We start from the raw sequence: 16,313 nt of genomic DNA, 5'->3' as shown, positions 1-16,313 counted from the left end.
CCATGGAGACTGAGACCAGAGGCACCACCCCGTCATTTAGTCTAGTGTGACCTCCTGCGTAGCGCAGGCCAACAACAACACCCGTACGCGAAACTCAAAAAATAAGAGGAAGGTGAAAGTCCCCCCAGGTCACTGCCAATCTGACTTGGGGCAAAATGCCTTCACAGCCCCCGCCTGGCATTCGGTTAGACCCTGAACGAGAGCCATCCAGCCAGGCCCCATCTCAGCACACGAGCCCACCCCACCGAAAAGCTCTGCCCTGTTACATGTTGTTCGTTTGAATGGGCACGTCTAAACTACATGTCTCTTTCGAAAGAGGAATGCAAATGAAGCACATCGAAAGTGCAAACGAAGCACGGATTTGAATTTCCTACGCTTCATTTGCATATTTGCATCCAAACGCTTTTTCGAAAGTGAAAGCACAGTCTAGATAGGCTTCTTTCGGGGGGGGGGGGGGAAACCCATACTCCTGAAAAAATGGGGAGTATGGGTTCTTTCGAAAAAGGAGTTTTTTTCAAAAGAAGCTTGTCTAGATTGCACTTTCACTTTCAAAAAGCCTTTTTTCGAAACAGTGCTCAGAGGCGAATATGCAAACAAAGCGCAGGAAATTCAAATCTGCACTTCATTTGCACTTTCAATGTGCTTCATTTACATTCCTCTTTTGAAAGAGGAATGTACTCTAGACATAGCCTACGGGAAACATTTCCACCTTGGTCACCATCTTCCAAGTTCTGGTAGGCCTTTTTGGTGAGTCTTCGGTAGTGCCATGCAAGCAAAGGAATAAGGACTAAACTGCATTCATTCTAAATGACTTTACGAAGGATGAGAATTTTATCCCAGGCTCTATTCTGAAAGTCTTCCCTCCCCCAGTGTCTGCCAACATGAATAAAAGACTGACTAGGAACTGGGACCGGAGGAGGTGGAGATGTAGGCTCTTCAGAATCTACAAGGGACCCGAAAACCTTCTTTTCAATGGTTGGGAGTGCCGTAAAGTCTCTGATGATGTATGTGACTGTAGGATCTTTGGTAATGATCTGCATCTGTGTTCTATCTGCATTCTTTGCTCCTACGCCTGTGGTTTTAACCCCAGTAGATTCAATCAAGGCAGAAGATCTCGTCACATCGTCCTGGGACCTCCCTCCAAGGAGGAGGACTAAATGCTGGGGGACCTTTTCTTCTATCCTGCTTCCAGCAGACTTAATAAAGTAATTCTTGACAACATAGTCCAGCGCTTTCCCCACATTCAGCGGGGTCCCTCCTTTGAGCCGCAGGCGGCGTACAGCTTGCACCACTGCCTCTTTGGTCTTGTACGTTTTTAGAAAGAAATCCGGGAACACGGTGTTGCTGAACTGGGCCACGCCGACTCTGGCTTTGTTGGGCCTCACGTCCAGCTGCTGAACGAGTCTGATGATGAAATCCCGGATGTGAGCCAGGCCGTCGGTCCTGACGCTGTCAGAGCTGTCGATGAGGAAGACGATGTCCAGCTCGTCGCCCTCCAACTCTGCAGGAGAACACAAGCATCCGGGGAGAGGAAAGTGACTGACATGAAAAACCTTCCTGGGCGGGGCAAATGGGCTCTGTGGTCAAGTGAAAACCCAGCTGGCAGGCATCCGATTTGGACCTGGTTTCTTTTGGAGGGTGGTGCTTTGTGCTGCTTGGTTACATCCAAACTGCTACGCACACACCACCCCAAATCCTAACCTCCTGCACTCTGAAGTTTTATTTTTAGGCATTTACTTTCTTAAAGGCGCCTAACCTCCCTTGGCCCCAGGTTTATGTTAATTTCAACTATAGAAGTCTCCAAAGAGCTTCCAGCAGCTTTTGCCCAGAAAGTCTGAGCCCTCAATAACTCCTTAAAATCTCAGCTGACTCTCCATTCTCCTGACCATGCAAATGAGTCGTCTTTGTTTTTAAGAGGGGAAATCATTTGCTGGCAGGGAAGGAGTGAAAAGGTGTTTGCATGTTTAGCAATATCTACAGTACCAGCAATACAGAGGCACTAGGCCAAAGGCTAGGGAACCTTGTTTGGGTCGGGGGTCACTGACCCCCCAGAAAAATCAGTCAGGGGGGCTGCACAATGTGAGACGCCCCTGACTGAGAAGGAGAACGACACTCCCCAAATTCCCCTCGCACACCAGAGCATAAGGGGACCCAGTCAAATAGGTTTTGTTCACTCCAGCCCGTGCGGGTGGATGGCGGGGCGGTAGGGGCTGTAGCACCAGCGCAGGCTTCTCAATGCTGAGCTTTGGGGGCTGGATTCAGGCAAGCGGGGCAGCTTCATCCGGGCCCCAGGCTTGAGGTTCCCCCCCCCCCACACACACACACACACTGCACTAGGCAATCTTACCTGGAGTGACTACGTCTCCCAGGAGCCTTTGTATCTGTTCTGAAGTCAGCGTTCTAATAGGCGTCAGCAGCTTTGTGTCGAGGCCAGGCAGTTCCTGGAAGGTTCTCACTTGAAACAGGTACTCAGGACTCAGAGAAATCTTTCCCAGCTCCGCAGGATCCACATTCTTTGCGATAGTCAGAGGTGCTATCCCAGCTTTTTTAATTTGGAGGGCAGGGTCATCTATGTCATCTGCAGACTGGCGGGAATAGAGCAGTATTAAAAACTGAGGGACCCCTTCCTCTATGCGGCTGCCAGAGGGTCGCGTGAAGATGTTCTTCGACACAAACTCCAGGGCGGCGCCGACGTTAACCCGCGAGCCAAATTTGGGCCGTAACTTCCTCACGGCGCTCAGCACTTCTTCTTTGCTGGAGTGAGTGTTGAGGAGAAACTCAGTCTTGACATCGTCGCTGAACTGGATCACAGCAACCCGGGTGGCATCGATACCCACGTCCAGGGAGTTCACTAGCCGCTCGATCATACTGCGGATGGAACTGAACTCTGCGGTAGCGTACTGGGAGCCATCAATGAGAAACACAACGTCCTTCTTTTCTTTCTCTGTCAAAAGAGAGAGAGTTCAGATGACACGGATAGGCCCAAGACTTAAATTACTAAATGATCTAAAGTGCAAAAGGTTTAACCTCTCCCCCTCCCTCCACCATGTGCAATGATCCTTTTGGGGCCCATCACCAAGCAGCACAGAGCTAAAGCAGCTGGCCATTGGGACCCATGTGTGAGATTAGTGTGGAAATCTATGCGGCCATCCTCATACACGACCATGTGTGGATCTATAATGGTTGCTCTCCTAAGAATGAGTCCTCTCTCTGAAGGCCAGGAGGGGGACGAGAAGGCAGGGAGTAGGAGAAACCCTAAATCCCTATTCTCTGTTGCACAGGGCAGATTGCAAAGTGACCATCTAGACACCGAGAAAGGGGGTTATTTATTGTAGGATGATGGTCCAGATCCTGCTCTGACTTCATGGACTATGGAGATGTGGCAGTCTGCCTGCATGGACCACGTGGTAGGACTGATGCAGGTAGACGTATTTGAATGACTGACTGTAATTACAGACCCTTGCAAGCCCAGTGACAACTGGGCAAATAGAGGCTACACTGGCAGGAAGAGGAGGTTGGTTTTGGAGCCTTCATTGTGAATGCCTTGTTTTGCTGTCTCTGCCTCGGTTTAGGTCTCTAACTTGCTCCTACGAACATTGCTTTGGGGAGATGCCCGCCAAAAACCATCCTCTCACCTGGTCTGAGTGTAGGCGGCTCCACGTACGGGGGCTGCCTATCGATTTCTTCCCGGGTGAGCCGAATGATTCGATCTGAGATGCTCTGCTGTACGGTGTCCAGTTGATTGAAGTCAGGGATGGCAACAACAAACTCTGGTGTGAAAGAGATGGTCTGCAGCTCCGTGACGTCGGCATTTCCAACTCCGATGCCGAAGGGCACCATGCCACCCGTCTTCAGGGCTGTCGCGGGCCTCCGCACGTCGTCCCTTGATTTGCCAGTTGTCAACAGAATCAACAGCTGAGGGACATCTTCAGCTATCCTGCTGCCGAAGGAGCCAACAAACACATTGTTTGTGACATAGTCCAGGGCCGTGCCCATATTTAGTGGAGACCCTCCCATAATGGTCAGGTCCTGGATAGCTCTGATCACATCTGCTTTGTCAGAGTAGGTGTTAAGAAGGAACGCTGGTTGTACGACGCTGCTGAATTGTAACACGGCAACACGGACCCTGTCGGGGCTGACATCCAGGCTCTCCACCACGCTTTGCACAAAGGCCTTCAGTGCAGGGAAACCACTTCTGGCACCATCTGAGCCATCAATCAGAAACACCACGTCCTTCTTCTCACCTTCATCAGCTGTTGTGGGAGGCACTGAGGGGAAGGGAAGATAAGTCAGATTCTCTGTGTAAAATAGACATCCTCTGTATAAAACAATTCTCAGCAAGATGAAAGGCTTGGGGTCTTAGGTTTCACACATGCTTATCCAGTTTCTTTATATTGTTGTTTACCTTGAGCCAAGCAATCAAATGCTCTTGACTAATGGAAAGATGGATGGAAATCCAATAAAAGCCACAAGACCTCATGTGCTAGGTGATGCCTACCTAGCTGGGAGGGGCTCTATACTCTTTACTGGAAGCATCAGCCTTTAGCAAAGGGAAACAAATGGAATACGTAATCAGGGACCATTTTCTTCCAAAGCGATCAAGGTTTCTAGGGACTGGAACACATTGGCACCAGATGTCTACTCCACTTAGCCCTGGTCTACACTGGTGTGGAAGGTTGACTTCAGATTCGCAACCCTGGCTATATTAATTATGTCCATGCAGTGGGAGGTCGATGTGATTAAACACTCCCAGCGGCTTCCCTTACTCCTCACAAGAAGTAGGAGAATTGGCAGCAATGGAGAAGCCCTCCCTGAGGAATGTTCCAATCTAAAAATAAGTAATGCTGTGTGGGCGCTGGATCAAGTTACAAAGGATGAATACACACAAATCGGGGGCCAAAAGTACATGGGGGCAAAATTAAGCCCAGGCATGAAACAAGTTCAAATTATCTTGCGACATGAGGGATACCAAAAAAAATCTACAAATACATTAGAAGGAAGAGGAAGACCAAAGATAGGGTAGGACCATTACCCAATGAAGAGGGGGAAATAATAACAGAAAATGTGGACATGGCAGAAGCACTTAATGACTTTTTTGTGTCGGGTGGTGGGAATTGAATGCTGGTGAAAATTGGATAAGTTCAGAAGTTACATAGGAAAAGAACACGTTAAAGATTACTTAGCCAAGTTAGATGTCTTCAGCTCCCCATGCATCCTAGAATTCTCAAGGGGCCGATTGAGGAAATATCTGAACCATTAGCAATTATCTTTGAAAAGTCATGGGAGACAGGAGAGACTTCAGAAGACTGCAAAAGGACAAACATAGTGCCCATCTATAAAGAGGGAAAGAAAAGCAATCTAGGGAATGACAGACCAGTCAGCTTAACTTCTACATCAGGAAAGATAATGGAGCAAAAAATGAAGGAATCCAGTTGCAAATATCTAGAAGATAATAAGGTGACAGGTAACAGTCAAGATGGATTTCTAAAGAACAAGGCTTGTCGAACCAAGCCGATAGCTTTCTTTGATAGACTAATAAGCCTTATGGATAAGGGAAAAGCAGTGATTGTGATATACTTAGACATTAGTAAAGCATCTGATACAGACTTGCATGACCTCCTCATTAATAAACTAGGGCAATGCAACTTAGATGGGGCAATTATAAGGTGGGCACATAACTGGTTGGATGACTGTTCCCAGAGAGTAGCTGTCAATGGTTCACAGTCATGCTGGAAGGGCATAACAAGTAGGATTCTCCAGGGATCAGTTCTGGGACCAGTTCTGTTCAATATCTTCCTCAACAATTTAGAATATGGCATAGAGAGTACGATTATTAAGTTTGCAGACGATACCAAGCTGGGAAGGGTTGAACGTGCTTTGGAGGATAGGGACAAAATTCAAAATGATCTGGACAAACTAGAGAAATGATCGGAGGTAAATAGGAAGAAGTTCAATAAGTAAGGATGAATGTAAAGTATTCCACTTAGGGCGAAACAATCGATTTCAAGCACACAAAAGTGAGGAGGGCTTTAAACTAGGTTCGACGGGGGCAGATGACCAAAGCCCACAGGTAAGTGAAAAACATTGAGACGTAGGAGATGGGTCAGAAATGGGAGGGAGCATGGGCTATAATAGCAGAGAGAAAGGAGGGAGAAGGCAAAACTAGGGTGTCAAAATCAAATCAGTATCTTAGGTGCCTACATATAAATGCAAGGAGTATGGGGAATAAGAAGGAAGAATCTGAAGTGCTAGTAAATAAACACAACTATGACACCATTGGTATCACAGAGACTTGGTGGGATAACAGACACGATTGGAATATTCGTATAGAAGGATACAGTTTGCTCCGGAAGGACAGGCAAGGAGAAAAGCGAGGAGGTGTTGCCGTATATATTAAAAATGTGTACAGTTGGACTGAGGGGGAGATGGACATATAATATAGACTTATTGAGAGTCTCTAGGTTAGGTTAAAGGAGATTAACAAATAAGGGTGGTGTCATGCTAAGGATTTAGTATAGACCACCTAACCCAGGCAGAAGAGCTGGATGAAGCTTTTTTTTTTTTTTAAACAACTAACAAAATCATCCCAAGCGCAGGATTTGGTGGTGACGGGGGAATTCATCTATCCAGACCTATGTTGGGAAACTAACACAGAGGGCACAGATTATCCAACAAGTTCTTGGACTGCATTGGAAACAATTTTTTATTTCAGAAGAGTAATAGAAATGTAGCCGTGTTAGTCTGGTGTAGCTGAAGCAAAATGCAGGACTATGTAGCACTTTAAAGACTAACAAGATGGTTTATTAGATGATGAGCTTTCGTGGGCCAGACCCACTTCCTCAGATCAAATAGTGGAAGAAAATAGTCACAATCATATATACCAAAGGATACAATTAAAAAAAATGAACGCACATAAAAAGGACAAATCACATTACAGAACAGAAGGGGGATGCGGGGGGAGGGGGGGCGGGAGGAAGGAAAGTAAGTGTCTGTGAGTTAATGATATTAGAGGTGGGGAGAGTTAGATGTCTGTGAGCTAATGGTATTAGAGGTGATAATTGGGGAAGCTTATTTCAGAAGGTTGAGGAAGCTACTGGGGGAAACTGTTCTTGATTTGATTGTAACAAATAGGGAGGAACTGGTTGAGAATTTGAAAGTAGAAGGCAGCTTGGGAGAAAGTGACCATGAAATCATAGAGTTCATGATTCTGAGGAATGATAGAAGGGAAACCAACAAAATAGAGACAATGGATTTCAGGCAGGCAGATTTTATTAACTTCAGAGAGCTGGTAGGTAAGGTCCCATGGGACACAAGACTAGGAAGGAAAAACAACTGAAGAGAGTTGGCAGTTTTTTAAAAGGACATTATTAAGGGCCCAAAAGCAAACTATTCCACTGCTTAGGACAGATTAAAAAAAAGTCTGGCAGGAGACCACCTTGGATCAAGCAGGAGATCTTACATGACCTACAAATCATAAAGGAGTTGTATAAAAAGTGGAAACTAGGTCAAATTACAAAGGATGGATATAAGCAAACAACACAGATATACAGGGGCAAGATTAGAAAGGCAAAGGCACAAAAAGAGCTAAATCTAGCTAGAGCAGCGGTTCCCAACCTTTTCCAGATGGGGACCCATTTTGACAATTCAGGAAGACTTGGTGACCCAAGTCAATTCAAAAACAGGGTGGGTGGGAGGAGGCAGAGCCACCTGGGGAGACACTTGGCGACCCTTCTGAAATGTAATGGCGACCCATATTTGGGTCCTGACCCATAGGTTGGGAAACCCTGAGCTACAGGCATAAAGGGTAACAAGAAGATGTTCTACAAGTATATTGGGATCAAGAGAAAGACCAAGGATAGAATAGGTTCATTGATCAGTGAGGAGGGAGAAACAATAACAGGAAACTTAGATATAGTAGAGGTGCTTAATGACTACTTTGTTTGGTTTTCATCAAGCTGGGTGATGATGGGATGCCTGACATAGTGAATGCTAGTGGAAATGGGGTAGGTTTAGAAGTTAAAATAAAAAAAGAACAAGTTAAAAATTACTTAGAAAAGTTGGATGTCTGCAAGTCACCAGGGCCTGATGAAATGCACCCTAGAATTCTCAAGGAGCTGATAGAGGAAGTATCTCATCCTGTAGCTATCATCTTTGAAAAAATCATGGAAGAGAGATTCCAGAAGACTGGAAAAGGGCAAATCTAGTGCTCTTCTACAAAAGGGGAAATAAGAACAACCCAGGAAACTACAGACCAGTCAGTTTGGGGGGAGGGATAGCTCAGTGGTTTGAGCATTGGCCTGCTAAACCTGGGGTTGTGAGTTCACTCCTTGTGGAGAACATTAAGGAATTTGGGGCAAAAATTCAACAGGGGTGGTACTTGGTCCTGCTGTGTAGGCAGGGGATTGGGCTCAATGACATTCAAGGTCCCTTCCAGTTCTAGGAGATAGGCAATCTCCTTTAATTTAATTTTCAAAGATATCAGCATACAGAGTATGCTTTTTAAATTTGCCGATGATACAAAGCTGGGAGGGGTTGCAACTGCTTTAGGGGATAGGGTCAAAATTCAAAATGATCTGGACAAACTGAAGAAATAGTCTGAGGTAAGCAGGATGAAGTTTAATAAGGACAAAAGCAAAGTGCTCCACTTAGGAAGGAACAATCAGTTTCATACATACAGAATGGGAAGTGATTGTCTAGGAAGGAGAACTACTGAAGGGGATTTGGGGGGTCATAGTGGACAACAAGTTAAACATGACTCAACAGTGTGACACTGTTGCAGAAAAAGCAAACATGATCCTGGGCTGCATTAACAGGGATGTTGTGAATCAGACACGAGAAGTCATTCTTCCACTCAACTCTGCGCTGATTAGGCCTCAATTGGAATATTGTGTCCAGTTCTGGGTTCCACATTTTAAGAAAGATGTGGAGAAATTGGAAAAAATCCAGAAAGAGCAACAAAAATGATTAAAGGTCTTGAAAACATGACCTATGAGAGAAGATAAAAAAAATTGGGGGTTTCTTTAGTCTGGAAAAGAGAAGACTGAGAGGGGACATAACAGCAGCTTTCAGCTTCCAGGTACCTAAGCACAGGGAGGACAAAGAAAATTATTCTCCTTGGCCTCTGATGATAGAACAAGAAGTAATGGATTTAAATTGCAGCAAGGGAGGTTTAGGTTGGACATTAGGAAAAAAATTCCTACCTGTCAGGTTGGTTAAACACGGAAATAAATTGACTAGGGAGGTTGTGGAATCTCCATTGTTGGGGATATTTAAGAACAAGTTAGGTAAATATCTGTTGGGGATGATCTAGATGGTGTTTGATCCTGCCATGAGGGCAGGGGACTGGACTCGATGACCTCTCGAGGTCCCTTCCAGTTCTAGTGTTCTGTGATTATACAAACAAAAGGAATAGTGGCTTTCCATACCTACTGTCTGAATTTCTATGGTTGTCAATAGGTTCACTAGGTTTGGTTCTAAGTCTCCGATTTTAGGAATGGACTCGACATTTAGAATAAACTGTGGACCATAAACAATAGTTTCGAGTTCTCTGGGATCAGCAGTCTTGGCTGTAATAATGAAAGTGACAACTCCAAGTCTTTTAAGGGCTTCTGCTGCTTGCTCCACATCATCAGAAGATCTCCCAGCAGAAAACAGAATTAAGAACTGAGGAACGCCTTCTTCAATCCTACTTCCAGCTCCCGGCACAAACAGATTCCTCAGGGCATAATCCAGTGCAGCACCAATATTCAGTTGTTTCCCAGTTTTTAACTTCATTCGTTTCACTTTCTGCAGCATTTCCTGCTTGGATGGGAATTCATTAAAGGTGAATTCCACTTGCACATTGTCACTGTACTGAGCCACAGAGACTCGGACGGTATCCAGCTTCACGTTGAGAGTAGCAATGACTTTGTGCACGAAGTCCCGGACAAGAGGGAACTGCCCCAATAGGTTGGCTGAGCCATCAATCATGAATAAAACATCTTGCTTGCGCTCTAGAATAAACAGAGAAAAAGAAAACGAGACGTTAAAAATCTTTTTCTTTTTCGGGTTCACCGTGGAAACTTTTATTTTAAAGAGCTGGAGTATGATATTTAAAACAATTGAATGATTTTCATTAATGAAAAGTATCTAAATAAAAAGGGACAGAACCTATTTCACTTTGCCGACCTTTTAATTTCATTGACTTCCCGAAACAAAGTGGAACTCCAGTTATCTATTTGTCCAATTTTCCTTAATTTTCTCCTTTCCAAACTCAATCATCTTAATTTTTAATAGCTCCTTCTGTATGGAGCCACAATAAAAGAAAATTCTGTGGGAAAATATGTATCTATTTCAGATTAACTTTAAACCTGACACACGGTTTTTGGAAGAGAATGTTGGAGACTTTCATTAACTTTGAACTATCAAGAATAAATTCTGCCCTCCTTCACATCCGTACTAGCCCACTGATTTCAGGGGGGTTCCCTGGGAAGACTGGATCTACCCTTTATGTTTGGGCTTTTCTTTTGCTTTGGTTGATCTATGCTGCTCTGCACAATATTAATCTCTCCATTTCATATTTTTGCGGAGAGCAGTAACCACTCCCTGCATGTGAGCTGGTCCGTGCAAACATCTGTCACAGTCATTAATGTATCCCAAGTAATCAGGATGGGGAGAGATAGGCAGGATATTTGGTCTGGTGGTTGGAGACCCATTCTGATCTCTATTTCAGTGCTGATTCCGCAAGACACTTAAACAGTTGCAGAACTATAAGGCTATGTCTATACTGCAACGCTATTTTGGAATACTACAGTATCCCGAAATAGCTATCCCACACCTTCACAGCAAGCCCGTTATTTTGGGCTCGCTATACAGGGCTGACATCTCTGTAAACCTCATTCTATGAGGATTTCAATTTTAATTTGAAATTTGGTGCTGTGTAGACACTGCCAAATGACAAAATAAGCTATTTCGAAATAAGATACACAATTTGCATAGCTCAAATTGCATCTCTTATTTCGAGTTACGGTGCAGTGTAGACGCACCCCAAGAGTGTTACTGCTCATGTCAACGAGTAAAATTAAGCTAAAGCGTAATGCTTTGCTCAGTCTGGGCCTTGCAGAAGTACAACACTGTGCAACGTTTAAAGGAAACCATCAAAAGAAACAAGACCAACTTAATACAGTCAACATGAAGAAAGGTAGATATTACCTGAAGGGGGAATTGGAACTTCCTCCACACCTCCACTAGAATATGTTGTTAAAGGCTTAATTAACTCCTGTGGTAAAGCTGTCAGGGAACTGAAATCATCCACAAAATAAACCATTGCTGGACTAAATGCCATCTGCTGAAGTTCTGCCTTATCAGCATTCCTAACGCCAACACAAAACGTCAGCACTCCGGCCCGAGCTAATTCATTGGACGCCTGTGTGAATGCATCAGCAGATGGTCCTGCTAGAAGCAGGACCAAGATCTGTGGAACTTGTTCATCTATTCTGCTCCCACCAGTTTCAACGAAGTGATTCGTAAGGACAAAGTTTAGTGCAGCGCCCGTATTCAGAACAGACCCCCCTCTAAGGAACAGCTGCCTCAAGCGAGCAATGATCTCAGCCTTGCTTGGGAAGGAATTCAAAGAGAATTCAGTTGTAGGAGTGTCACTAAACTGCACTAGGCCAACGCGTACATTGTCATATCCAACATCAAGGCCGTTAACTAGGTTCATAACAAAGTCCCGCACAATTGGGAAGTTGGTATTTCCAACGTTGAGTGATCCATCCAAAAGAAAGATGATATCCCTTTTGCCTTGCACTGCAGTGGAGCACAGAAAATAACGTGAGACATCATAGAAAACACACCAGTATTTGTCATGTGTGCATACAGTATGCACCGCACACACATGTATACCTTGTTAGAGACAAGAGGGAAGAGGAGGAGAGAGAAAAAGAAATGAAAAGAGAGTTTCCAAGAGAGTAACAGCAAGAGCATTGAGTGAACCTATGGGCTGTTTTGGCTTGGACTGCAGAGAATATTTGAATGGCTAATATTTAGAAATTTAGAGCCCAGTCAAAAATATACAAGAAAATTCATATGATGACTAATGTCAACCAAAATGGTTGCCTACTCTGTAGTTACTCTGGGTCACTACCTCAGTTGGTGTAAACCGATTTAATTGGCTTCAACAGCAAAACACTCATTTCCACCAGCTAAGAATCTGGCTCCCTGCAGTTAGCCTCCATTTACACCTTGCTGGGAGTGAGAGAGTATTTCATTAAAACTTTGAGCCTTCTATAAAACCTGACAGAAAATGTTAGCTCGGTGGCAGGTAAAATGTGCTGTGATCCGAATCGGGGCCAAATACAATGAAACCAGCACCAGAGACAGTCCTTACTGGACACACTCCCCATCCAAGTGACTGCCCCGGAGCTGGATCCTGCCCTCCTTGCTTAGGTCTTGCTTTCTGGCCCCTCGTATTGATGTTGTGCAGCACCTGGCCTAGCCATGGTCCCCTTCGTCACAGCGGAAGGTGGCTTCAGAGCCACAAAGCCAGCTGAGTCCCACTAGATGATTCTCCCTACACCAGAATTGGGGCCTTTTGGGTCTGGAGGTGAGCAGTGACGCACAGGATCTGGGCCAAATTGTCCCAGCTTCAAAGGCCTAGAAGACACGGCTAAGTCTCACTGGCAAGCTTAGGGTAAAATAGTAAAATACTGGTCCTATTGAAGTCAATAGCAAAGCTCCCATAGACTTCCCTAGGACTGGATTTCACCCTTGGAATCTCCCTTTTCCAGTTCCCACGTCTACTCCTTAAAGATTGTGTGTTATCGGACCTGAAAATCCGAACGTTCCTGTGTGCTGAAAAGCTGCTCTTGCTTTCACACTGAATCTGGGCTTCTAGCTGGGATCAGTTCAGGGGGTTTCCACTGTCAGGGAGTCAACTTTTCTCTTCTGGGTTGATTTTAACCAATCGGTCTGGTGTTTGAAGCTGCTGCCGGGTTTGAAATGTTAGGAGAAGTCTCTGGAAGATGGATTAGATGGGCTGGAGCCATGGGCCTATGTCTGAAATATGGCTGGAGCCAGGTCCTATGTCGGCATAGGTACGTAACACATGTATCGCTTGCCTATACAATGTATGGCGTGCCTCTCCACTTGATCATATGGACACCAACGCCACATACATATGTAGGCACATATTTATGTACGCTACTCTAGTCTGAAGGTCCCTTAGTCAAGGGTGATGTTAAACATCTTTAAACTTGAACATTGGAGAGATCTATCCATTATCTCTATCTATCCATTTCTCTATAGGGCCCTAGTAATGGGGAATTAAAAATCAAATGAGGAAAATTGGTCCCTTTGGAATGAAATGATATCTGCCAAACCATCTATATTGAGTTGCTCTTTTCTGTTCTAATCTGTAGTCGCCCTTTTAAGGCCTCTATGTGAGCAAACGTCCTTAGATAATCTATTGGAGTGTCATTTACAGCAATAATATCTGTAATGGGTTGTGAGAAGGGAACATTTACTTGCCTACAAAATTTCTTTATGGCTGTGGGTATGATAGAGTCAGAGTGACCAAGATAGAAGCGACATTTAGAAGTTGTAAAGAACAAAAAGTTTAAGGACATTTTTACTCAGTATTCAGAAATAAAAATGTCAGGTTTGACATGTAGCCATGCGAAACCATATTAGCAGGAAACACATTTTGTAAAAGCTTGTTAAATGATAGATTCTTTTCCCGTGATATTCATCTTAATTAAGGACCAATGCAAACAAATTGGATTTTTAAAATTTCATCTCTCCGTGTGGAGCAGTCATTGTGTTTTAAACGGATTCCTAAAACCATACAATTTCTCTGAACTCTTGCATTATCATCTTAGTATCTCTGAGAAACTAGATAGCGCAACAGTCCTGATCCAATGCCACATAAGTCAATGGAAATCTCTCTAGTGACTTTCATGGGAACTGCAGGAGGTCTTACTTGTCAAATGTTTTCATGACATGGGACTGAAATGTGGGTTTAGAACATGGCCCTTTGCATTTTATTACAAGAATCAAACCTCAAACTTCTCCACTGGCAAAAAATCCTGAGGAGAACTGTAATACAAAATCTTTAGGCAGATAAACCATATGTTGAAATACATGGGAATTGGTTCAGATGACATTTCTCAGGTTACTGGACAAGAGTCTAATTCAAAGCCTACAGATGTCAGTGGAAAGAAACAACTGATTTCAATTGACTTTGGATCACACTCTAAATGGACACAATCAATTCTATACTAGCTTTTTGCTCTGCTTAGATTCAGAGATGGGTGAATAATGAGATTATTTTCTGCAAATTTGAATTTCAAATGTGACTTTGAAAGTGAATTAGAAGCCAGCAATGTTCTCCTGAGCTTTTTCAAGTTCACTTTCTCTGAACGTATACACGGTCAAGCTTTATTATCACCTATTGGCTGCAAATTTCAAATTGTATATTTGATTGTGTGATTCAAAATTTGCTTTGTGGTGGTTAGTTACACAAATCATCTAATCAGAGATCAGAAACAATATTGTGTGACTTCAGTGACTAACACAAATAGCACACATTTTGAAGTTTAGACTCTACATCAACAAATACAGCGAGGGGGGGTGGGCCGGGTTTACAAAGACATTCATGAAAAAAACCAAGTAGCGAAATGCATTAAAGAACTGAACAATCAGTTCATGAACATTTTGCAAATGGAAAAGAGGCAAAATTTAACTGACCTAAATAACCATTATGGACGATTCACTCATCTCTACTGGGTACACAATAAGAACTGCGAACTATTTCAGTGCATCTCCTTAGATAAACATGAATGGTTACCTGATGGTATTTCTTGAATAACTACTCCAGAGAATGTTTTGATAGGAGTCAGCACTTCAGGGAGAATGCCTTGCAGAAGCGGGGCTCGGAATTCAGTTGTAGTGAAAGCGAAGTTTGGTTCATGGGCAATGGCTTGTAGTTCCCCCTGATCGGCATTCCTGGCCCCGACGGTGAGAGCCACAATACCATTCCTTTTCATCTCTGATGCTACCTGGGTAACATCATCTGTGGACCTACCACCAGTAATGAGCACCAGCATGGGCAGAACGCCTTCATCGCTCCTGTACCCAGCAGAACTGGTGAAGAAGTTTCTCCTAACAAAGTCCAACGCCGAGCCAGTATTGAGGGCCGTACCCCCCATTAACTTCATCTTCCTCACAGCAGCGATGATATCTTTTTTATTTTGACTGGCACGGAAATTGAACTCTGACTTTACCGTATCTGCATATTGTGCCACAGCTATTTGGATAAGATCTGGTCCAATTTCCAGCCTTTGGATGATTTTGGCAATGAAATCACGGATCTGATTAAACTGGGTAGATCCCAGTGCAGTTGTACCATCTACCAGGAAGACTACGTCCTTCTTGTTCACATCAACAACTGCAAGTAACAATATAAACAGATATTGTCAGTGGAAGTGCTCAATCATCCATGCTTATCAATGCAACATCAACAGCTGAATAGGACGTCTAGCTTGTTTTACTGTTGTTTCTCATGCCTCTTATGGGTACTTTGGTTTTATGTCCTGACCTTCACTTCCTTCCTTTTGAAAGTGCTTTCTTTTGGAACATTTTCTCAGGTGGGGTTGCATTGAATTCTGCTAGTGTATGATTTATTATGGCAATGTCTCTTTCTAAATCGTGGAAAAATTTAGAAAATGTCAAAGGCTGATCATAGTAAAATTAAAAAATCCATAGGGTATTCTAGCAGAGGACACAAATGAAACATCTTCATATTTTTCAATAGGATACAACACCAGTTGACATTAGCTTAAGTGAAAACATGCTAATTGACATCATGTGGAGCTCTACTCCCATGGGTCTCAAAATAGTTATGCTAAGAAAAGTTATTAAGTAAAGAAGAGTTCCTACTTATTCCACCTACCTGTGTGTATCTTCGTGTCCTATCTGATCCTTAGCTAAGAAAGGCAAATTATTACTGTTCTTCACTCAACACAACGAGTGTGGAAGCGTGAGCGGGAGTTTATTCTGGCTTACACACAGCATCAACAACATCAGTGACTAAACTTTAATTGCCAAATCTTTCTAGGTGTGTTGATGTAAGAAGTAGAATGAACACACCTGGATTTTCAAATCCCTATTTGAGTCTGAAGGTTTGGTGATTAGGAAAAAAAAAGTCAGTTGTGCTTTATTGGAATCAAAATGCCATTATATTCAACACAGAAAATGTAGGCACTGTGATAAGTAAATATGGACATGGTTAACAGGCATAATGATAAAATATGATGGTATGTAGACACTATCAGAAA

The 16,313-nt window shown here is 43.6% G+C and overlaps 1 protein-coding gene across 1 annotated transcript in view; it reads right to left on the bottom strand.

Annotated features, from left to right (window-relative positions):
* The window catches only part of COL6A3 (collagen type VI alpha 3 chain), a 107,236-nt gene that overhangs the window by 54,782 nt on the left and 36,141 nt on the right, over nucleotides 1-16,313 (bottom strand). Inside the window, exons 5-10 of the mRNA XM_075934041.2 lie at nucleotides 14,825-15,424; nucleotides 11,191-11,787; nucleotides 9,426-9,992; nucleotides 3,636-4,268; nucleotides 2,348-2,944; nucleotides 899-1,501 (exon numbers count right to left, since the gene is read on the bottom strand). Of these exons, the coding sequence (XP_075790156.2) occupies nucleotides 899-1,501; nucleotides 2,348-2,944; nucleotides 3,636-4,268; nucleotides 9,426-9,992; nucleotides 11,191-11,787; nucleotides 14,825-15,424 (3,597 nt within the window). The remainder of the gene's footprint in view (nucleotides 1-898; nucleotides 1,502-2,347; nucleotides 2,945-3,635; nucleotides 4,269-9,425; nucleotides 9,993-11,190; nucleotides 11,788-14,824; nucleotides 15,425-16,313) is intronic.

This window comes from Pelodiscus sinensis, chromosome 7, assembly GCF_052426305.1.
Source record: "Pelodiscus sinensis isolate ZL-2025 chromosome 7, ASM5242630v1, whole genome shotgun sequence".
Classification (NCBI taxonomy): Eukaryota; Metazoa; Chordata; order Testudines; family Trionychidae; genus Pelodiscus; species Pelodiscus sinensis.
This window is presented reverse-complemented; position numbering and strand designations above follow the sequence as displayed.